We start from the raw sequence: 24,147 nt of genomic DNA on the forward strand, positions 1-24,147 counted from the left end.
GTGCGCTTAAAATGAGTTAATGGACCAAATGGATCTAAGCGCATTTTACTAGAAAAATGGCATCCGTGCCAGACTACAGGGAAACAAACAAAATGTGTAGCTATTTTGTAAATAGTTACAAAACTGCCTGTTTTAGTGGCTGTGAAATGATGGAGTAAAAAATGTTAATTTTATATTTTGTTGAGGAAAAAATGAGTTAATGTCTGTTGCCATGTGGTGTTGTGTGTATTTGTTGCGAGCTGCGTTGTGCCCAGGCCGCTCCAGAACCGCTCTGGTCTGCGGCTGGAGCTCCGCCGATGGCTTGGCACGGCAGACAGCTGCACTGCTGTTGTTGTTTCTGTACCTCAAGGCCGAAGCACTATCACCCCTGGTAACAAGGAAGACTCAGAGGCAGAAGTTCTCCACCACTCTCCTCCTTTACTTATGTACAGATATTTACAAAGTCCAAGTAGTACAAACGGTACACGATCCACTCTCCAACCAACGTAGCCTCCGGCTCACAATGCTCTGCTTCTCCCACACCTTTGCTTGCCCCTGCTGGAACTTATACTTCTGGTGACCAATCACAGTGCAGGAAACTGTGCAGTCACAGTCACTATGCAGGTGCAGTCACACACACACGCACTCACATAAGGTCACATGATGCACATCACCCGATGTTGCATCAGCTCCAAGTTCCCAGGGGGCTGTGCTGGCTTGCTCTGGCCAAGGCTTCAGGCCTGCCACTATGCAGCCAGTAAATTACCTGTCAGGACTGGGGATCAACCCGTGACAGTATTTGACAAGACTAGGGGCACAAGCCTAACCAGGCCTACTCAGTAGTAAGTCCTATTTTGTTCAATGGGGCTTACTCTCAGGAAAGTGTGGTTAGGATTGCAGATTATTCTAACACAAGGAGCCCTTAGGCTCTGGGCCCAATTGGGTGCAGTTGGTCCAACTGGCTTAAAGTCAATTGGATGTTGCCCAGAGAACTCACTCCAGCCTAGCCCATGCATGTCGAGGAGGAATTGTCATAGGGCTTCTCTTTGAAGCTCCCAGGTTCAATCCCTGGCACCTCCAGGAAGGGTGGAGAGCAAATCCCTGTCTGCAACCCTGGAGAGCAACCACTAGTCAACGTAGAGAATCCTAGAAGTGGCCAAAGTATTCACAGGATGTACTGAGACCAAGGGGAAAGAGATAAAAATGGGAGGGTTGTGTTTGTTTTCACATGTCCACGTGAGCCGGTGCCTGTTTTCTCTGGGGAGATGCTGTGCTTGAACTCCTTGAAGTGTAGCACATCTCTCAATTCTGAAAACTTGTCGGAATGAACCAGTGTGGCAACAGTGCCCCCTACTGCTGCTTACAAAACTTGGATTTTCGTGAACACAACACCGAAATTGAGACAACAATAACAGCTCGTTAAAGCTCATGCAAAAGGGCCCTTTAGAACAGGTTCCCAAGAGATTATTCCTTGGTGTTCAGTTGTAGTCTGAATGTAATAGCCAACATGATGATGATTGAAGCAACATCATCATCATCCATCAAGCCCATCAAACAGTAGAGCAGGGGTGTCCAAACTTTACGGCAAGAGGGCCACATCATCTCTCTGACACTGTGTTGGGGGCGGGGGGGGGAAGAATTCATTTACATTTCAAATTTGAATAAATTTACATAAATGAATATATTAGAGAAGGAACTTATACGAATGAATGAAGGTCTTGCAATAGCTCAAGGCCTATAAAAGGCCTTGCACAAAGCAAGGCCAACCTTTCCTTTGGTGCCACTGCTGCATCATAGATGTGAAACAGCAAGCAGTGGAGGGAGCCCTCGTCCCACAGTTCATGCAAGAGGTCGAACAGTTGGCTGAGAGCTGAGAGCAGTTGCATCAGGCCAGCATGGGCTCCAGCAAGACTATCGAGGGCCAGAGGCTCCTTGGGAGACTGGGGACTCCCTGAGAGCCACATTGAGAGTCCTCAAGGGCCGCATGTGGCACCAGGGTCAGGGTTTGAGCACCCCTGCAGTAGAGGAAGAAAAAAGAGCACTTGAAGAATTTATAAGCCAAGAGGATGCACTTTAAATGGTTAACAACAAGAAATGATTAAATACCAAAACAAAGCAGGTTTATAAGAAAGAACAAATAAGGAACTGAGCATAAAAGTGAGAAAATAAGCCACTGCATGGACAATATTTGTGAGACCTTACTGGAAAAACAGTCACCACCAAGACCTGGCAGTGGCTCAAAAAAGGCAACTTGAAGAATAAAACCGAGGGTCTAATAATGGCTGTACAAGAACAGGCATTAAGAGCAAATGCAATAAAAGCAAAAGTTGAAAAAATAACCACAAACCACGAGTGTAAAGAAACAGATGCAACAGTGGACCACCTAATCAGCTGCTGTGAAAAGATTGCACAAACGGACTACACACAAAGGCATGACAAGGTAGCAACGATCATACACTGGAACATCTGTAAAAAGTACAAGCGACCTGCAGCCAAAAACTGGTGGGACCACAAAATTGAAAAAGGCCTTGAGAATGAAGATGCCAAAATATTATGGGATTTCCGACTACAGACAAACACTTATTGCACAATACACCAGACATAACTACAGTTGAGAAGAAAGGAAAAACAAGTCAAAATCATTGATATAGCAAAACCAGGGGATAGCAGAGTGGAAGAAAAAGAGCTGGAAAAAATAACAAGATACAAGGATTTACAAATAGAAATTGAAAGGCTGTGGCAGAAGAAGACCAAAGTGATCCCAGTGGTGATTGGTGCCCTCAGTGCTATTCCAAAACACCTTGAAGAGCACCTGTGTAGGGGCCACAGAAATTACCATCAATCAACTTCAAAAAAATGCTTTACTGGGAACAGCTAACATTTTGCAATAGTTCGCATCCTTCAGTCTCGGAAGACCATGGTGTCATGTTCTGAATGGTGGTTCTGGAACAGAGTGTCCTCTCCAGTGCGCGAAGCTTGGGTAAAGTAGGTATGGAGGACGGGCTGTTTCCCATGCAGCAAATCCCTCCTCTCCACGTCGCTGAAATGGTCCAATGGAAAGGCAGAGGCCAATACGGTTGGTTCCAGCAGCATCGCAGGAGTTGCCAGAACGTGACTGTGTTCAGCCATGAACTGCCTCAGGGACTCCGGCTCCGGATTTTGCCTCGAGGTTGACTTCTGAAGCCTTTTCCATAACTGGATGTAGCCACAAGGCAGTGGAGGTTTGGGATCAGAGTTTTCCTTCTCTCAGATGAGCTGCCTTCCCAGGCTGACGAGTCCCATCTACCCGGTGGCTGTTTAGTCGCCTCTTAGGACAAGCACAGCCAAACTGAGGGCCTATTCTTATCCCCAGCCCCCAGGGGAATTTGCAATGGTATTTCTAGGATAAAAACTAGGCATCCCGGGTCCTTGGGAAGGACCCAATGTCTAAATAAAGGCAGTCAATAAAATCTACCTGTGTGTGCAAAAATATAATAATAATAATAATAATAATAATAATAATAATAATAATAATAATAATAATAATAATAAAGCTTTTCAACAAAACAAGTTCACAAATGTGTTTACAGAGAAAAAAACAAACAACAAAATGACTCCCTGTCCCAAAAGTGTCAGGAGAGTTAAACCAGACTACAAAAAATATTTCTTTACCCAGTGTGTAATTAATCTGTGGAACTCCTGGCCACAGGTTACAGTGATAACATCTGGCCTAGGTGCCTTTGATTGGACAGTGGACAGGGATTGGACAGATTGATGGAGGAAAAGTCCATTGCAGGTTACAAGTCATGATGGGTACGTGCAACCTCATGGTTTTAGAAGTTGTGGGTACCTCAGAATGCCAGGTGCAAGGGACACACCAGGCTGCAGGGATCTTGTGTCTTTAGTGCTCCCTGAGGCATCTGGTGGGCCACTGTGAGTTGCAGGAAGCTGGACTACATGGGCCCTGGGCCTGATCCAGCAGAGCTGATGTTAGTATGTTTGATGTTTCTGAGATAGTTTGAAGGATTCCATCATAATTGTTCCTGGGAGGCACTTTTGCACACTCAAAAAGCTCAACACAGATGCTCAGACTGAATCAGATGGGGGGGGGGAGGCCTTCCTGATACAGAGGGACAGCTGGACGGTTTGACACATCGTATTCTTCACCTCCCCCAATTCCCCATGAAATCGCCCAGAAATAACACCAGCTGTCATGTGTCATTGCTGAGGCGCCGTGAAGCAAGGAGAAGCTGGCGAAGCACCCCAGGCGCGCCTGCTGACTCAACATTCTCCCTCGGAAACCGGCATGTCCTTCGCTTCCCGGGTGGCCGTCCATCTGCGCGGAAGGACAAGTCTCTGTTTCTGAATCATCCCCTTGAAGCTGGCTTTTTATGGCACCACAACCCCTGAAGCCAGCTGCTTCTCCGCCTGTTTGCAAATGCCAGTTTGCCCTCCAGCAACGCAGGCAGGGAGGGACAGAGGAGCATGCAATGAAATCACGCTGAACTGCAGATCGGAAGAATTCCCCAGAAAGAATGAGTGATTCCGCCTTTGCTGTTGGTTAAATAGTGGGCATCAATGGGCATTTCCCCTCCCATCCCTGTTGATGGAGCCTGTGATGGAGCCTGTGATGGAGCCCTGTTGATGGTTGCTGTGTTTGCTGGGTACACATGCAGGCACCTTGGGAAAGAGGTGGGCGGTGGCCAAGGAGATAAAAGGTACCAGAGAAGGGCTGTGATGTATTCAGGTCTCTAATCCCCAGTCTCAAAGCAAGTCTGAAGACTTGCTCAGATTCTCAAGTCGCGTACGATTCTCGAGTCTCTGAACCAAGTTTTACAGAATAAAGGGAGGTGGTAGCAGGGAGTGGAGGGAGTTCAATACACCCCCTGATGCAGGCACTGCCAGGTGCTGCTCCCCACTGCTCCCCACCAGTGGCTTTCCTAAAGAGAGGACAAGGGGGGCAAATTCCCTGGGATGCTACGGTTTTGATGCCCATGGGCATCCATGCCCCCTGCCACCACCTGTGCGGCCACTCACCTTCTAGATCCCTTCTGAGGGCTGGGGCAGTTTTGTACAGTGTCCCCTGACCCTCCGAAAGCCTTCTGAAGCCTTCAAAGGGCTATTAAACATTGTTTCCATTTTTCCAACCAAAACCAGAAGTAGTAGTCACAGGCCCTCCAGAGACCTCAGGGGGCTTTCGGACATTGCATGATGCTCCAGAGGCTTTGTTAAGTGGGAGAGGGTGGCAATCTCCTAGAGGGGCGTTTTGTGGCCCTGGCCGCAAGTGCTGCATGTGCAAGGATCGTGACTGCTCCCCACTGCCCAACTGATTAGCCACGATCAAAGAGCCGTAGTCAGCCTGGAGCTACTGGGGTCACCTTTCCGTCTTCCCCGGCTGATCATGCTTGCTTCTGGATCGCCCAGGAGGTCTTGCGACTGCTGAAGAAGAAGATGACACACCAACATGGATGCAAAATGGCTGGTTGGAGGGACGTATGTCTGACTTGGGAGCAAGTTGCCGGACTCGAGTCTGCATCACTGGTGATGGAGTACATCCCTTCCTTTGCACCCCAAAAAGGGCCTCCACACTAGGTTGGCTCTCTGCCTGAGTTTTCATCCTAGCTTCTCTCTCTATCCCGCAATCTTCCAGGATGTCACCAGAATGACTGAGTCAGAAACTGGAGTTTGAGGCCTGTACTGGGAAGTATAGCTGCCAGTTTTCCCCCCAAGGAGCCTGGCTCTCCTGTGGTTTGTTGCTGGATTTGCAGCCACTGGGAAGCCTCCACTTGGCTCCACCCCCTTTAGCGCTCCACCCTTCTTCTTTGCTCCTAGAGATCCACCCTCCTGCCACTGGGCTCCAAACCCTTTATCCTAGACCGCCACGTTCCCCCCACTAGGATTCACCCTAGCACCAAATTCCCATCGCCGTTTGGCAAGCTTATGAAATCACCAGGCCCTGCCTCCCCATATCTAACATGCCTGACCTATAACTACCTTGGGCTTCTTGTTAGGAAGAGAAAAGTTGGGTTGTAAATGTTTTATATTTATTTTATTTTAAGAGGTGAAGAACTTTACACACACACACACACACAAATAGTAAAAGGAGGAGCCGAAGGTCACCTGGTCCTTGAGACACGTTTCGGTTGCCCTGCAGGTTGCCCTGCAGGAATTGGTTAATTAACACAACAGCTAATGAAATTTTCAATTGGGCTCTAGGGCTTTGCGCTAATAATCTATTAACTAGCCTTGGACCTGTGGCACTGGGAGATGACTGGATTTTCCTGCATCGCTCCAACTAAATTAAATTAGCCAATTTCTGCACACGATCTTATCGCGCGGTAACTGGGCCGGCAGAGCTGAGCGGCACTGAAGGCCGGGAAGGAGGGAGGCTGGTTCCATACTAATTGCTCTTCTTGTCAGCAGGCAGTCATGGCTTGCTCCGGGGATACGCACACCCCATGGAATCCCAGCAGAGCAGGGGGTCTCTTCTCAGTTCCTGGTTCATTTTGCCATCAAAGGTCACAGCTCGCGCTCTCTCCATCTGCAGGGCTCCGCGTGAGGCCTGCTGTTGTGAGGTAACCAGCAATTAAAGCAAAAGGGAACACCCCAAACCACTGGCTGCACTTCAAGCAAGCAGAGTTATTTTTTTAGAACCAAACTTGACGCAACACAGAAGGCACTGGAAAAGTTTCACAACTTTTTGGTGCTTCAATGCCACCGTGGAGGGCTCCAAATGGCATCGTGGAGGGGAAGGGGTGCTTGAACCCTTTTTCTGCACAACATTTCCCCCCATTCAAAATCACTCCCCAGATGCTTTTTCAGCAGTGGGGGGAAAAGGTACTGAGGTCCATGCCTCATCTCCTGTGAGGAGAATGCAGCCACACTGAAGTTCTTGCCTACCTCCTGCACAAAGCAAGAAACAGAAAGCCCTCACTGGCTGGCTGATTGGGGAGAGTCACCCTGCTTCTGCATTTTCTCTCCTGTTCATGTGTGCCTGCACTTGGGGGCGCTGGTGCCAGAACCGCCCAAGTGGCTGGTTTACTTGGGCCCAGAAGGGCTGGCCCCCTCTGGGAATTGCTATATTAGCCAGTTTGGTCACTTATGACCAGTATAGTGCAAGACTGGCGTAAGAGTAGGGCTCTGGTGTGCAGGGTAATTTGGTTTTCACCACCACTGGTGAGTCAAAGCAGCCAGAGTTGGGCACGAGCCAATCTCTGGTTTGAATCAGGGTGCTGACACCCAAAGGGGAAGTGAACAGATGCACCTGTCTCTCTTAGGGGAGGTGCCTGCACCAAAGGAGGAGGAGTTTGGTAGACAAGCTCTGCTGCAGGATTTAAGCATATTGAGACATGGAATTAATAAAGTGCCCCTACTTTATACCAGAGATTACCATTTGTGGGGGATGCTTGGGCAACAAGCACTGGGGAAGGGCAAATTTCAATCATGATAATATCTAGCATTTATACAGCACTTTCTGAGCGGGCAGAGTACCTCACAACAATTAACTTCTGAGAATAAAACAGCCAATATTATAATGCCATCGTACAAATCGATGGTAAGGCCACACTGGGAGTGTTGCGTCCAAGTCTGATCAGCATATCTCAAAAAAGATATGGTAGAAATGGAAAAGGTGCAGAAGAGAGCAACCAAAATGATTCCTGGGCTGGGGAATTCTCCCTTATTCTAGAAAAAAAGGTGCCTGGGGGAGTGTTGGGGGAGTCAAAACAGGCAAAAGAAAATATTTCTTTACCCAGCATATGTCTGTGGAACTCCTTGCCACAGGAGGAGGTGATGGCAGGTGAACTGAATGCTGTTCAAAGTGGATTGAACAGATTTTATTTTTTTTAGGTATTTCTATACCTCCTTTCTTGGTTCTCAGATTTTTCCTTAGACTTTATTCAAGGCGGATTACATAGGCAGGCAATTTAAATCCCTGTAGGGATTGATGAAGGTAAAGTCCATCACAGGTTACAAACCATGATGGATATAAGCATCCTCTTTGTTCTAGAAGCAGGCACCCTCAGAATGCCAAAGGAGTGGCCCCAAGATGTTGTCTTGTGTGCTTCCAGGGGCATCTGGTGTGTCCCTGGGAGATGCAGGAAGCTGGACTGTATGGGTTTTTGGCCTGATCAAGCAGGGCTGCTCTTAGCTTGATGGAATCCTTATGAAAAAGGCACATAACCACTGTTATCCCTATATCAAAGAGGCCTAATCTAATTTATTTTATTTTATTTATTTTCACATTTTTATACCACCCTTCTTACGAGGAGCTCAGGGCAGTGTACACTGCTTCTTCCCTCCTTTTGTCCTCACAACAACACTGTGACATAGTTGAGGCTGAGAGAAAGTGACTGGCCCAAGGTCACCCAGGAAGTTTCATGGCTGAGGGGGGATTTAAATCTGGATCTTCCAGGTCTAAGTCTACCTCCCTAACCACTACACCACCCTGCCTAGTGAGTTCATGGTAGAGGCAAAGATCTGAACTGGGCATGTCCTGATTTACAGGTCAGTGAATTCACAGGTCTTTACTCAGCTGTGGAGTCAGAGTTGGTCTGTGGAACTCCTTGCCACAGGATGTGGTAGCAGCATCTGGCCTGGATGCCTTTAAAAGGGGATTGGACAAATTTCTGGGAGGAAAATCCATTACGGGTTACAAGCCATGATGTGTATGTGCAACCTCCTGATTTTAGAAATGGGCTGTCAGAATGCCAGATGCAAGGGAGGGCACCAGGACGCAGATCTCTTGTTATCTGGTGTGCTCCTTGGGGCATTTGGTGGGGCCGCTGTGAGATACAGCAAGCTGGACTAGATGGGCCTATGGCCTGATCCAGTGCGGCTGTTCTTATGTTCAGTGTCTCATTACAGGCCATTTTGCTGCTAAAATACTCCTTTGTTTCCTCAGCTGCTTTTCTCCATCCAGAGAAAAAGACATACTTACCCAGACCTTTTCTCTCATGGTTAAGCATGCAGCCATGAGGTTATTCTGATTAAAAAAACAGCCTGTGAGCGAAGGGTTAAGAATGACCTCCCCTGCACAGTGACTCAAATTGAATTCAGAGTTGTGGCCCCCTCCACCCCCAGTAATTGCACTAACTTAAACGAAAATGTCAGGAGGTCCTTCACATCTCCCATGTCACATCTACGTTGGCCTTTAATTGACTCATACTCTTGGTGGCAGGTTCAGAGTTTCAATTCTGAATGAAATTGACTGCTGCGCCTGGTGCTGCTTAAAAAAAAATGTGTCTTTTCAGTTTGTTTTATTTATTTTTCCATTTATACCTCACCTTTCTCCAACCGGCCACAAGGCAGCTAATAAAATAGACTCTGCAACATAAAAAGGCACTCTAAAAATCACAATCACGTTCCAGGCAGCAATGTAGAGGCAATAAAAGTCTGAAAAACAGCCGCCTCAGCTCTGATTGTGCATCGAAGGACTTGGGGAACAGAAGGGTCTTTAAGACCCTCTTGAAGGCTGGGAGGGAAGGAGTCACCTGAACCTGATTTGGCAGGGAGTTCCAGAGGCTATCACGCAGAAGTGTCCTGTGTGCCTGCCAGTCATCATCATCATCATCAAACAGTATTTACATACTGCTTGTCAACAAAAAAAGTTCACATGGGCAAAGTCAAATAACCAGAGGTGGGAAAAAACTTTTATTTTTTCACTGATTTCAGTGTTTTCCAAAGTTAATGATGCAGAAAGCAGTATCTTTATCCAAAATTTGCATTATAATTATAAATTATAATCATTTTTAAAGTGTACTAGATAGGCAGTATAGCTGGTTTAGGGCCCAATCCTGCCCAGTCTTTCAGTGCCGGTGCAGCCGTGCCAGTGGGACATGCACCTGCATCCTGTGGTGGGGAGACCATCACAGAGGCCTCATCAAGGTATGGGAATATTTGGGGCTGCATTTTGGCTAAACCAGAGCTGGAAAATTGAACAGGATTGGGCTCTTAGTGTCAGTGGATGCAAGCCACAGTCATTTCATTATCCATGCACACACCCCCATTCAATAATAAAAACCAAATAAAAATTTTTTGTGGTTGTTTGTTTTGCAGATTTCAGGGTTTGCTTCTTTTTTTAACTAAAATGAGAAGTGGAGAAAGGGGTGTGATAAGTTTTTATTTCATTATCACAGTTTTCTCCCACTGCTACAAATAACTCAATGGCTCCCTAAAGGGCTCACTGTCTAAAAACCCGTAGAAGTAATAACAGCAAACAGCCACTAGGAAAAAGGATTGTACTGGGGTGAAGAGGGGATGGACAGAGTGGATAGAGAGATACTCTTTACACTCTCACATAACACCAGAACCAGGGGACATCCACTCAAATTGAGTGTTGGGGGAGTTAGAGCAGACAAAAGAAAATATTTCTTTACTCAGCATGTGGTTGGTCTGTGGAACTCCTTGCCACAGGATGTGGTGATGGCATCTGGCCTGGACGCCTTTTTAAAGGCGATTGGACAAGTTTCTGGAGGAAAAATCCATTACGGGTTACAAGCCATGATGCGTATGTACAACCTCCTGATTTTAGAAAAGGGCTATGTCAGAATGCCAGATGCAAGGGAGGGCACCAGGATGAGGTCTCTTGTTATCTGGTGTGCTCCCTGGGGCATTTGGTGGGCCGCGGTGAGATACCGGAAGCTGGACTAGATGGGCCTCTGGCCTGATCCAGTGGGGCTGTTCTTATGTTCTTAACTACAATTCCCAGGAAGCCTTGCAGGTCTCTTGTTATCTGGTGTGCTCCCTGGGGCATTTGGTGGGCCGCTGTGAGATACAGGAAGCTGGATTAGATGGGCCTATGGCCTGATCCAGTGGGGCTGTTCTTATGTTCTCATGTTCTTATAACCATTGATCTCCTCCTGCTAAATATAAGAGGAGCACCACTTGGGGGGAAAAAGTGCCTCTTTGCCCACTTAGCAGGGGATAGTGACTTGCGTGTCAGTTTCGATCTTTGTAAGCCTCCTTATCTTTCTTTTTAATGTTGTAGAAAATGTCTATTTTAAATAAAATAGTAATGATCTGGAGGAGCTCTTCCCAAACTGGGGCAATTATTGGAAGTGTTTGTGGGTTTCTTTCCAGAGTCCGCACTTTCCCCAAGGAGTCTCACCTGGGCCACGACACGGTCCGCGCCCTCATGTACTACGCCCTGAAGGTGTGGAGTGACATCACACCGCTGAATTTCCACGAGGTGGCCGGCAACAACGCCGACATCCAAATTGACTTCTCCAAGACGGACCACAACGACGGGTACCCCTTTGACGGGCCGGGAGGCACGGTGGCACACGCCTTCTTTCCGGGGGAGCAGCACACCGCGGGAGATACCCATTTTGACGATGATGAGTATTGGACGTTCCGATCGTCAGGTATGTCCTGGTAAAAGAGTGGAAGAAAAAATGGGGAGTGCACTCTGTTTCTGTCTAGCTTTGGTCTTGCATCTTGGAAGTGGTGATAATGGTGAGAGTGTGATAACGGAGCAGACAGGTTAGAGTCATGGGTGCCAGAGGATGTTCTCCAGGCAGACTGGGATTTTTATTTATCCATCACATTTTTCTACTACCTCCGAGCAGCTCACGGCTGTGTACATGGTTCCTTCCCTGCTTTCATCCTCATAACAACCCTGTGAGGTAGGCAAGGCTGAGAGAGTGTGTGACTGGCCCAAGGACACCAAGGACGCTTCGTGGCTGAGAAGGGTTTTGAACCTGGACCTTCAAGGTCTAACTCCCAAACCCAACACCATGCTGGCTCCCCCATTAGCTTGGCAAGGAGCAGAAAGATCAGAAGCCGAAGTCACAGAATCAGAGAATGATTTCCAACCAGAATCTCCTGTCTTGCAGTTCGTACCCTTTGTACCTACTCTCAGAGGCTGAGAGTGAGAACAAATGAGAACAAATGTGTTCTCGTGGTTGTGGTCATACTGCATGGCACAGGGACTTGGTGAACCTGGGCAGACAACTCTGCCTAGCCCTGCTTGGCACATAGCAAATTGGGCAGGAGGCTTCTCTTCTCAAGCCGAGCTCCATGCAGCCACTTCTGGGAGCTCAGGAACCCAGACGTTTGGCAATGACCTGACACCATCAACACTGAACATCTTGCCCCTTTGCCCAGAAAGGTTGCTGTCCCTTAAAGGTATCAACTTCTTGATCACGAGTAGCTCTGTCCACAGGGTCATGCGTTGCCAGATGCAAGAGCAAGAAGAGGCAAAGCTAACTGCATGCTAAAATTGGGAGCTCTCTGGGGCCTCATCATTTATTGATTCCAGTCTCCTCCACCCATCTCAGCAGAAGTTGCAAAATACCTTTCAGGTTGGCAGTGAAGCTTCTGAAAGTAGCACCCTTCTTTCCATGGGGAGAATTGGCAATGAATAATGAAACATCCCTCTCTTTATGGACAGTGTAAACTAGCATGAACAACGAAGGAATGTGCAATGATGCATATATCCTAAGAGAATTCTTTCATCACCCAGGGAGCATGGAAAGCAAATTTAGACCAAAAACCTAAGGAAGGAAGAGGCTAGCCTTCTTCAGCCCCTAGAGATTGATTCTCCCCCAAGTAATGTCCTTTTCAGCTTCTCTAATGAACAGGAACTCGATTTGGAGATGTCAACTGTAACTTAAAATGAGGAGGGAGAAACAAGAGAGTGGGATAGCTGGAGCATGTGTGAACCCAGCATCCTATATATGCATGATGTCTGGACAACATCTTATAGACAATGATTATAGAATTGTAGAGTTGGAGGTGATCTTATAGAGCAGTGTACTTCAACCTTGGGGTCATGACCCCAATGGGGTCGCAAAGCCGCAGTTGTGGGGTTGCAGCAACTTACAGAAACAAAAAAGGTTGAAGACCACTGGACTAGAGCTCCAGGTAAAGAGGGTGGCATCTGGTGTACCCCTTCAGGTACCGGGAGATGGTGTCCCAGTCCTGCTCAGGTTCTTAGCAATGGTGCTAAAATAACTTTCACTAGTGCCTGTCTTTGTGGTAACCATTTCTGCTCTCTCTAATAAGGTTATTTGGTTATAGTGAACAGAGCTGAGAGGGCATTATGGGGGCAGGGGTGGGGTGGGCAAATAGGGTCCCAGGAGGGGGCAGGATCAACAGTGTGTCCCGTCCCCCCATCTCATACTTCATTTCTTTATTTCTTTATTGGAGTCATGGCACAAAAAAGGTTGAGGACCACCATTACAATCTAGTTCAGCCTCCTGCTTGAAGCAGGAAATCTAGATGTAGAGCATCCCCCCAACAGGTGATAGTCCAGCCTTGAAGACCTCAAAAACATAAATGCCGCAAACGAGAGATTGAAGGAATCTGATCATGATAGGAATGTATAATATATAGAGGTGGGAGAAAGCAGATTTTAAAAAAGATTTTAGTATTTTTCAAAAGTTAGATGTGCAGAAAGTGGTGTTCTGTGTTTTTATTCAAAATTTTTTCATTATAACTATAAAATATCGTCGCTTTTCAAGTGTACCCGGTCGATGATATAGGTGGTATAATGTCAGCAGATGTAGCCACAGTCATGGCCCAAGCACTCCCCCCATCAAATGATAAATAAAAACCAAATAAAACAGTTTTATTTTTTTCAAAGATTTTGGGTGGAGGGGGTTGCTTGTTTTTTTACAAAATTGAGAAGTGCAGAAAATGGTGTTTTTATTTCATTATCACTGTTTTCTCCCACCTCTATAGATAGACATTTATTAATGTATGAGAAATGCTGAAGTGTAGTGGTTAACATGTTAGATATTGATCAGCTAATGGCTAAGTGGAGACTTGGGATCTGGTCTCCCTGGTCAAAATCTAACATTAGGAGAGACCCCACCACTACATTAACCTCTTCTGTCTCACAGGGTTGTTGCAAGGATAAAAAGGGGCAGACCCACATCCTTGTATGCCCCCTGAGTTGATTGGACAGACATGGAGATACTGAAGCTCTACAAGCACTGTTTGAGATGCTCTAGGAGAATTTCCTGCTACAGGCAGGGGGTTGGACTACATGACCTTTGAGGTCCCTTCCAACTCTATCATTCTATGATTCTATAATTAATGCACACACCTATCACTGTTTTCAGATACACATGGCATGGACCTGTTTGCTGTGGCGGTCCATGAGTTTGGCCATGCCATTGGCTTGACGCACATCTCGGCCATAGAGTCGATCATGAGGCCATACTATCAGGGCCCCGTCGGGGATCCCCTGAAGTACGACTTGCCGTACGAAGACAAAGTTCGGATCTGGCAGCTGTACGGTGAGTTCATCCTGGGTGGTTCCCTTGTGGAGTTAGTTGGGTGAAGAATCGCTGGAGAAACCGGTAGACACCGCAGCATGGTTCTCTGACACAGGGCGACAGCAAGGGCTCAGGTGCCTGGGCTGAAAAGTGCCTGGGGCAGGCAGACAAACCTCTTCCAGGTCTGCCAAGGTGGCAACAAGAGAGGTAACCTGATGGTGCTTGGGACCATCATATCTGAGGGACTGCCTTCTTCCATACACTCTAGTCTATTCCCTTTGGTTGTGCCACCGTTAACACAGGTCAGGGAAATGGTGGCCAGAAATAGAGCCTCCTTGATGGTGGCACCTGTATTATGGAATTCCCCCACCCTCCGTGAAGTGAGAACAGCTCCCTCATTATTAGTTTTCTGATTGTACCACCATTAAGAGAGGTCAGGGGGATGGCAGCCAGAAACAGGGCCTTCTCGGTGGTGGCGCCTATACTATGGAATTCCCTCTCCTTTCAGCTGAGAACAGCCCCCTCAGTTTTAGTCTTCTGGCAAATTCTGAAGACATTTTTATTCCAAAAACCCTTTAGCAACCAGTAGGGACTTAGGGTATGATGGCTGCAGACTGGCTTGTGCTTTTAAGTAACTTATTTATTTTTTACAATGGATGGTTTTTTAGGCTGCTGCTTGCCGCCGGCTGCTTTTCATGTGTCTTTTATAGATTATAGTTTTATGTGTCTTTTATAGTTTATGTATTTTGTTTTTTATGCATTTTAATTGATTGTTAGCCACCTTGGGTACCCTTCAGGGAGAAAGGTGAGGTAAAAATCAAATTTAGAAAACAAGGATTGTTGTTGTAGCAAGGGGTTCCACGGTTTTAATTGCTCACTGGATAAAGAAATATTTTCTTTGGACGCAGGGGTCAGGGAGTCTGTGTCTCCAACTGCCAAGCCTGAAGTGCCGCAAATGGACGACCGCCCCGTCTTGCCGGACCTGCCGGAGAACCGGTCCACTGTTCCGTAAGTTGAGCTGAGGTGTGAACAAAGGATGCAGCTGCATCAAGTCCCTGCCTGCTCAGTCCATCCAGCTAAGACTTGTCAGTGTGAATTTGACAGTCTATGGTCATTCTAACTTTGGGGGGCCTTTGGCCCAAATCTTTGGGTGCCCCCCTTCGCATGCATCTGTGCCACCTATCAACCCATCTGTGCAGAAACTGGGCAGGAGATGAACACAGTTCACTGCTGCCACTGCTCTCCCCCAATCACCTGGTCAGCTGCCCTGCAGTTTGCCAGACTACAAAGAGGAGCAGCTGCTACTGAGGTTCACTATCCTCTTTCTAAACCAGTACCTTCTTTGGTGCCCAGTTTTAAGCCTTCTGGGCACCTTGGTTTCCACTACTGGGAAGCTGTGGGGCAATAGGTCTGTGCATTGGGGGGAGCAGCAGCCACAGTGGGCATTGCATTGGGGACAGACAGGGCATGACCAGGTCCTGGGGTGGCCCTACTTGTGCGAACTCCCTTGTGCAGGTCTGCAGGGTGTCTTCCACAGCTGATTCTGACTCCCAAGTGTATAGACCAGGGGTGCTCAACATGTCAATCGCGATCGACCGGTCGATCGCGAGGCAAAATGATTGCGGAGCCCTTAGTCTACTCTAGTCTATAGACTAAGGGCTCCGCGATCAACTCATTTTGCCTCGCGATCGACGTGTTGAGCACCCCGGTATAGACCCTTTCGGGTCCTGGTTCCTGATACCTACAGTAAGTTCCAGGCTTGCAGTAATAAAGAAGAGAAATTCTTCTCTCCCCCCCCCCCTTCCCGGAAGGGCTTCATGCACTTTAGTTCTTCAAGGGACATTGGAGGAGCTCAGTGCCCCCTCTGTGCCCTCCAGCCTCCATTGTGCTCTTGGCCGTTCACTCAGCTCAACAGGGGAAACTCGTCTGCAGCCACCCGCAGGCACGCTTGCCCTCTGTACAATTCTAATCCAGCCTATTCCTCCCTCCCTTGTGACACCCAGCTGCTCACTTGCTCACCATTCTCCAAATCCTTCGTAAGACAGGGAGGTTTCTCAGGCCTTTTCAAGGGCAGCAGTTAGACAGGAAGGGAGGAAAGACACTGAGAAGGAAGGAATCCTGTCTAGGTTTGCTCACTCAGTGATAAAGCACAGGGTTTGCATGCAGACAGACCCAGGTTCAGTCCATGTCATCTCCACATAGGGCCAGGGAGACACCAGTCTGAAGTCCTAGTGGAGCACCACCAGTCAGCATAGACGGTCCTGAGCATAGACAGTCCTGAGCTAGACAGACCAAGGGCCTGACTCTGTTGACTAGGCTGTAGGTGCAAGAAGGAAGTCTGGTTCCTTCAATCAGAGATGATCACGGGCATGAACAGCTATCTGTTGTTGAGTGTGAGAGTCAGGTGTGCCTCCAGGTAAAAAGCACCACCACCACTCTGGATATGTGCTCTGGATGTCAAACATTTGAGGAACCCTGTCCAGCTGGGCAGAGCCCATGATCCTTGCAAATGATGAGCAACAGGGCTAGCAGTAGGAGCTGCAGGACCCAATACCAAACATTTTTGCAGGGTCCCCCCACCCCCATGGTGTCCCACTATTGGCCAGGATGAGTGGCGGCAGCAAGCCCAGGGCTGATGGCACCCTGCATGAAGTGCAACACCCAGAAATAGATGGCGGTGACATGATGACCAGAGGTGTTTATTTTTGTTCAAAACACACAAAGAGACAACACAAGGCATTTTGGTGTTTAAGCTATTTTCCAGAAATCGAAACAGATTACTTTTCCAGTTAGATATAATACTGTGGCTGTATCTGCTATCACCTATATCACTTACCTACACTTTTAAAAAATGTTTAAAATGAATGAAAATGAGAACTTGGAATTAGAACGTGGAGTGAAAACACATAACACGGCTTTCTGCCTTTTTCATTTTTTTTCCAAATAACAAAATCTGCGAAAAAGTAAAACCATTTTCAAACACCTCTAGTCATGACCTTACCACCAGCTGTTTCCAGGGGACTGGCTTTGGCCCAGTTGGACCCGGGGGCCTGATGAGAGCTCCACTCACCGAGTTGGCCTCTTCATAGAAGCTTATCTCCATGCAAAGTGCCGGCTTCGGGGAACCCACTCTCTGCCACAGCACGGGGCCCAATTGGTTCAAATTGGTGCAATTCGGCTAAAGCCGGCTCTGATGACCAACACCATTTTTTTTCTTCCCATTAGGCTCCGAAGGGACGAACCGAATCGATGCAACACTCACTTTGACGCGGTGGCACAGATCCGTGGAGAAGCCTTCTTTTTCAAAGGTAAGCATGTGCCTATTTTTATTTTTCAGCTGTGATTAAGTACATCAGATCAGGCCACTGGTTCAGGCCAAAGGCTCATCTAGTCCAGCTTCCTGTACCTCACAGGGGCCACCACATTCTGCTGAGAGCACACATGACAACATGATACATGCGTCCCGTTGCCACTTCTTTGCACCCGGTATTTAAAGAGCCCTGGATCGATTGCTGAGTCAGCAGCAAACATCAGTTTTGTTGACTGGTGTTCTTAAGGTTCTGATGAGCAGTCTGTCCTGGGGAATTTGTGCTAATCTTCAGTACTAGCATAGCTAAGGGGGGATAACAATGCCCCAGGTACCACACCTTGAGGAGTGTCTTAAAGGTCTCCGAAAAGCTCTTCTGGTTTTTAGCAAAAATATTTCTTTACCCACTGTATCATTAGTCTGTGGATCTCCTTGCCACAGGAGGTGGTGATGGCACCTGGCCTGGATACCTTTCAAAGAGGACTGAAGGGAGGAAAAGTCCATCACAGGTTACAAGCCTTGATGGGTATGTGTGACCTCCTGATTTTAGAAGTAGGCTGTCTCTGAATGCAAGGTGCATGAGAGTGGCACCAGGATGCAAGTCTCTGTTTTGTGTGCTCCCTGAGGCATCTATTGTGAGATACAGGAAGCTGGACTAGTTGGGCCTTTGGCCTGATCCAGCTAGGCTCTTCTTATGTTCTTAAGACAGCCCCTCAAAGTGTGGTATCCAGAGCTTCAGAAGGTACGCTGTGCCCGAAGGCCTTTTGGAGGCCTGTGGAAGGTGGTTCTGGTTTTCACTGAAACTAGAAGTGCCTTTTGGAGGTCTCTAAAATGTCGTATAGGTGAGTATTAAGAATTTGAGGGGCTGTTATAGAAGCTATGGGGGTGTTAAAGATTTTTGTGCCCCTGGGTGCCAGAAGCCTTAGCCATGCCATTGGTGCCATGGAACCCTCCGGAACGCTCTGAAGAAACTCCAGGCTTCCCCAGAAATCAGTCTGAGACCCACCTCCCTAGGAAAGAAATGTGGGAACAGGGAACAGCGCCAAAACACACCAGGCCTCCCATGTCTCGTTGCCTGTGTTGCTCTTGAACATGCAGAGGGCATCAGATCTGGATCCTCAGTTGTGGACCTGCCATTAGGTCTGATGGGGCAAACGCCCCAGACGCAAGCAGCTAGTACCCCGTGGAAACTTCGCTGAGGCTCCCGACGGGGTTTGGAAACTGTGCTTCTGGTTTTCCAGAAGCACAGTTTAAAGCGTCAGGGAACCTCAGAGAGGCTTCCCTGACACAGGTGGAAGTCGCACGGGTGGAAGTCGCTCCATGAGCCTCAGCTGCGTAGGGGGGCAGCTTTTGGGGGGCAGTGACAGCCCACGGAGGGTGCCATCATGGACCTTTGCACCAGGCACGGAGCTGGGGAGATAACCGCTGTGGATCCTGGACTTTTTTCCCTCCTTTTCTTGTTTCAACTATTTATTATATACATTTTTCACACTTACAAACATCCACTCAGGCCTTACCTGTGGCATAGTGGTACATTTTAAAGTATAGGAGCTTATCATGAGCTGGGCATTCCTTACCCACTAAAGCCATACCCCCAAAAAATCAGCTCTACATGCTTTTTCTTCCCCTGCTACAATGAAACAGATTATACTTAATTTGAAGACCCGGCTCATTTCCTTACAAGCTCTTGGAATGGGCTGTCACTTTTAAAACACATGTATGAAAATTGAAAAATGGCATTTCAAAAATATTCCAGTTCAATATAAAAGGTATACTAGAGTGCTAGCTTATGTGTTGATGCAGAAATCCCACTGTGTTCAGTAGGGCTTACTCCCAGGTAAATTTGCATTGGGTTGTAACTTGAGCTACAGACTGTCTCACAGGTACCCCTTAAGTGAGATGATGGCCTTGGCACTGACATAAGTCCCTAGGTAAATTTCTCAGCTTGCCCTCTGCTGGGTCTGATGCTGCTACCCATGTAAGGGTAGTGTCAAAGGTAGCATGTGAGTGACTTCGCCGTCCTTCTACAAGAAAAGTCCTGTTCTGTTCCCCCTGCTGTCCCTCGATTACACCCTGAGTATCATACAATCTTACAATCATACCATCTGAGTATCTTACAATCAGTAATATCAGAACTGTGTAAACTGCCTTTAGACATTTCCTTTGGTATGGGAAAAGCAGGGAACGGTTTGTAATGAATGAATGAAAGTCGTGTCTTTTCCAGAAGTCCAGAAACAAAGCGCAGTCCTGTAAAAACCAGATCCAATTTTGAGATAACGAAAAAGCAAATTGGGACAGGATCACAAAAAATCCCTAAAGTAGGACTATTGGAGTCTCTCTCTCTCTCTCTCTCTCTCTCTCTCTCTCTCTCTCTCTCTCTCTCTCTGTGTGTGTGTGTGTGCGTGTGTCTAAAAAGTTCTGCCCCATCAACATTTCCTGCCAATAAGATTGGGGCATCTTTATGTGGACATCCAGCACCATCTAGTAGCTGAATGTGGTATAGCATCTATGGCCTCACTCTATAGCAGTGGTTCCCAACCTTTACGAGACCGCGGACCATTGAGGCAAGAATTAGAATTGTCACGGACCACATTCAAGCCCCCCCCCCAGCACACAAAAAATACATTAAAATTTGTAATACAGGCAGCCTTCATAAAGGAAAACTGTGAGTATTCAAAACCTGCAGTGCCCCCCTTCAACTGGAGCTGAGTTCCAGTCGGTCTGGAGGCTCTTCTGAAGCCCGCAGGGGCCACAAGCATCCACCTACAACCTCTGCGGGCTTCAGAATGAAGCCCGGACTGGTTTAAAGGTGACTTCCAGTTTTCAGCAAAAACAGGAGGCCCCTTTAAACGATTCCAGGCTACATTTTGAAACTCGCAGAGTTCGTGGGCAGATGCACATAACCTCTGCAGGCTTCAGTAGAGCCTCCAGAGGTGAGAGGAGCACAGCTCCCCTCGCCTCCAGAGGCTCCAGGTTGGCCCACATCACAGGTTACACAGGCCACTTGTAATTAGAAAAGATTTATTAGAAATTTATGATTTATAGAGAAGATTTGTGGTTTGCTGCCAGGTGCAAACAGTCTGTTCTCCACCCTCCACCCTCTCTGGTGTTCCACTGCTCGTTCAGTGAGACACTGGAAGTGACCCAAAGCAATTTTTAAACCTGAGACCTTTAAACACTTCTCAGGGTCTCGTGGACCACCTGCGGTCCCCGGACCATGGGTTGGGAACCAGTGCTTTATAGCAAGGGTGTCAAACATACGACCCACAGGGCAAGTGCAGCCCCCAGAGGCAATTTATCTAGCCCCTGTTATAGTTGGGCTCTCCTAATTGGTCTCATATCTTGAAAATATGAACAAGAGCTGCACATTTTCTAGTCTGTCATTTGCAGCTAATGAGTTTCTATGTGAGAACCAAGTACTTATTTCTGGCCATCATCTGCTCAATAATGTCACGCTTTGCTTAATGATGTCACTTCCGGCCCTCAGCAGGCACCATGATTGCTAACTGCGGCCCTCTGTATGAAAAGAATTTGACATGCCTGCTCTTTGTTGTTGGCAACCTTCAGTCTTGAAAGACTATGGTATCGCGCTCTGAAAGGTGGTTCTGGAACAGCGTCTAGCGTGGCTGAAAAGGCCGATTCGGGAGTGACAATCCCTTCCACACGGGGAGCAAGTGTAGTCTGTCCCTGGTCTGTCTCCCTGGCTATGGGCCTTCCTTCTTTGCCTCTTTGCTGTCTCTTCCCTGGGAAAGGCCAAGCTGCACAGCCTGCCTCCAAGCAGGCCGCTCAGAGGCCAAGGTTTCCCACCTGTTGAAGTCCACTCCTAAGGCCTTCAGATGCCTCTTGCAGATGTCCTTCTATCGCAGCTGTGGTCTACCTGTAGGGCACTTTCCTTGCACGAGTTCTCCATAGGGGAGATCCTTTGGGATCAGGCCATCATCCATTCTCACAACATGACCGAGCCAACGCAGGCATCTCTGTTTCAGCAGTGCATACATGCTAGGGATTCCAGCTCGTTCCAGGACTGTGTTGTTTGGAACTTTGCCCTGCCAGGTGATGCCAAGAATGCGTCGGAGGCAGCACATGTGGAAAGCGTTCAGTTTCCTCTCCTGTTGTAAGCAGAGAGTCCATGACTCGCTGCAGTACAGAAGTGTACTCAGGACGCAAGCTCTGTAGACCTGGATCTTGGTATGTTCTGTCAGCTTCTTGTTGGACCAGACTCTCTTTGTGAGTCTGGAAAATGTGGTAGCTGCTTTACCGATGCATTTGTTTAGCTCGGTATCGAGAGAAAGAGTGTCGGAGATCGTTGAGCCAAGGTACGCAAAGTCATGGACAACCTCCAGTTCATGCGCAGAGATTGTAATGCAGGGAGGTGAGTATAAATACACTCTATAGAGTGTAATTAAATGAAATGTAAGAACCTTGTGTTCAGCACCATCTAGTAGCTGAATGTGTTATAGCATCTATAATTTAGATAGCTGGTAATTGAATGAAACTGACTAACACTTAAATACCTTGTGTTCTTATCTTAGGGCAGTGATTCCCAAACATTTTCAACTGGTGACTCCCTTGATCTATTGAGGGGTGCCCAAACTCCAGCCGGTTTGCCAGATGCAGCCTGCAGTGAGCCTCCATGTGGCTCCAGCAAGCCCCCTCCATCCAGTCCACAGGCGAGCCCTGTTATCCTCTGGAAGGAAGCTCTGCTGTGTTCTGAGGGCCGGGGGGGGGGGCTGCACACAGATTTGAAGATCCCCCCTCTTTCGATGTTTGAAAGTGCTTATGAACTAGTTTGAATTCATTCATTCATTCATTCATATATGTTTCATCTCTAATATATTAACATATAAATTTATGTAAATTTATTCAGATTTGAAAGAAGAACATAAGAACAGCATAAGTCCTGCTGTAGGTTTTTGTGGGGGAGGGGGGAAAGCAACTATGCGATCACCAGAATCTCGTCGCTTTGACTTACCAGAGCCTGCAGCAGGCCCTGGGGGGTGTGGGGAGCCCCGCGCAGGATTCCCCAACATGTGGAGAATGTAAAAATAATGATTGTGACCCTGTTTTGCAATCACAAACTAGAAGAACATAAGAACAGCCCCACTGGATCAGGCCATAGGCCCATCTAGTCCAGCTTCCTGTATCTCACAGCGGCCCACCAAATGCCCCAGGGAGTACACCAGATAACAAGAGACCTCATCCTGCTGCCCTCTCTTGCATCTGGCATTCTGACACAGCCCATTTCTAAAATCAGGAGGTTGCACATACACATCATGGCTTGTAACCCATAATGGATTTTTCCTCCAGAAACTGGTCCAATCCCCTTTTAAAGGCGTCCAGGCCAGACGCCATCACCACATCCTGTGGCAAGGAGTTCCACAGATCAACCACACGCTGAGGAAAGAAATAGAAATTAATTCTTTTTTTCTGGCCCCCGACAGTGTCAGCGAGATGATGTGGCACTCCTGCCAAAGAGTTTGCACACACCTGACCTGTTGGGCCATTCCCAGGGAACCACAACTCACAGTTTGGGAACAACTGTCTAGGTGTCTCTTAGGGATCTCTTAAGGCGGCATGGGCAAACCCCAGCCTGTGGGCCATTTGCAGCCCTTGGGGACCCCCAATCCAGCCTGCAGAGAACCCCCCAGTCTCCAGTGAGCCTCTGGCCAGTTGGAGACTGTTGGAGCCCGCGCTGGCCCGCGACTGTTGGTTGCAACCTCCAGATGTGAGCTGTGGGCCGAGTTAGAGCAAGGTCTTTCATATGTGTTTTCTGCTTTTCCCTGGGCATTATTTTAACAACCCCCCCCCCAACTGCCTCTGAACAACTTATGTCTCCACGTGTTTCTGGCTTGGTCTGTATGTTTTCACTGTGCAAAAGGTGCGTGGCAAACAGTTCATAATTCTCATGTGGTTCTACATGCCTGTATTACAGTTCTCATGAGTATTATACATAAGCTCAGTAAAATTCATTCATTCATTCATATAAGTTCTGTCTCTAATATATTCATTTATGTAAATTTATTCAAATTTGAAATGGAAATGAATTCCTATTTTTCCTGGCCCCCGACACAGTGTCAGAGAGATGATGAGGCCCTTTTGCCAAAATGTTTGCCCACCCGTGTCTTAAGAGATCATCATAGATATGGTCGGTCGTTAGCTGGAACAGTGTGTGACACACACCTGTATGTTACCATCATAGCCCACCGGCAAAGACATGGACCTTTGTCTTGCCCTTCAACTTCCTTGGCAATCTGAATAGACATAAAAGACAGAAGGACTTGAGCTCCAATTCCATATCTCTATTCAGACCTGTTCCTCTTCCTGTTCCTCAGTAGTTCCTGTTCCTTAGTAGGTTCCCACCTCCTTTTCCCATATGTAACTCTTAACACTTTGATGTCTGACCACATCCTATATCTCCTTGAGGCACTGCCACAGTCAGACATTCTTTTAAAAATCTGATGTTCAAACTAGGGTTTATTTTCCCACCCCTCTACCCATGAATTTTGTCTTCAGTTTTGCTGGAAGTTATGGCAGACCTAGACACATGAGAAAGAAGGAGCACCATATCTTAGTTCAGCCACAGGCAAAGCTCAAGATACAGGAAACTGCCCAGAGTCCAACAACATCAAGATCAAACTGCAGCCAGTCTCAACTATAGCT

At 47.5% G+C, this 24,147-nt stretch overlaps 1 protein-coding gene across 1 annotated transcript in view; it reads left to right on the forward strand.

Moving 5' to 3' along the window:
- Positions 1-24,147, forward strand: part of MMP17 (matrix metallopeptidase 17) — a 129,119-nt gene that overhangs the window by 90,178 nt on the left and 14,794 nt on the right. Inside the window, exons 4-7 of the mRNA XM_066609960.1 lie at positions 11,038-11,321; positions 14,025-14,201; positions 15,089-15,188; positions 17,406-17,488. Of these exons, the coding sequence (XP_066466057.1) occupies positions 11,038-11,321; positions 14,025-14,201; positions 15,089-15,188; positions 17,406-17,488 (644 nt within the window). The remainder of the gene's footprint in view (positions 1-11,037; positions 11,322-14,024; positions 14,202-15,088; positions 15,189-17,405; positions 17,489-24,147) is intronic.

The sequence above is a fragment of the Tiliqua scincoides genome, chromosome 14 (assembly GCF_035046505.1).
Source record: "Tiliqua scincoides isolate rTilSci1 chromosome 14, rTilSci1.hap2, whole genome shotgun sequence".
NCBI classification, from domain to species: Eukaryota; Metazoa; Chordata; class Lepidosauria; order Squamata; family Scincidae; genus Tiliqua; species Tiliqua scincoides.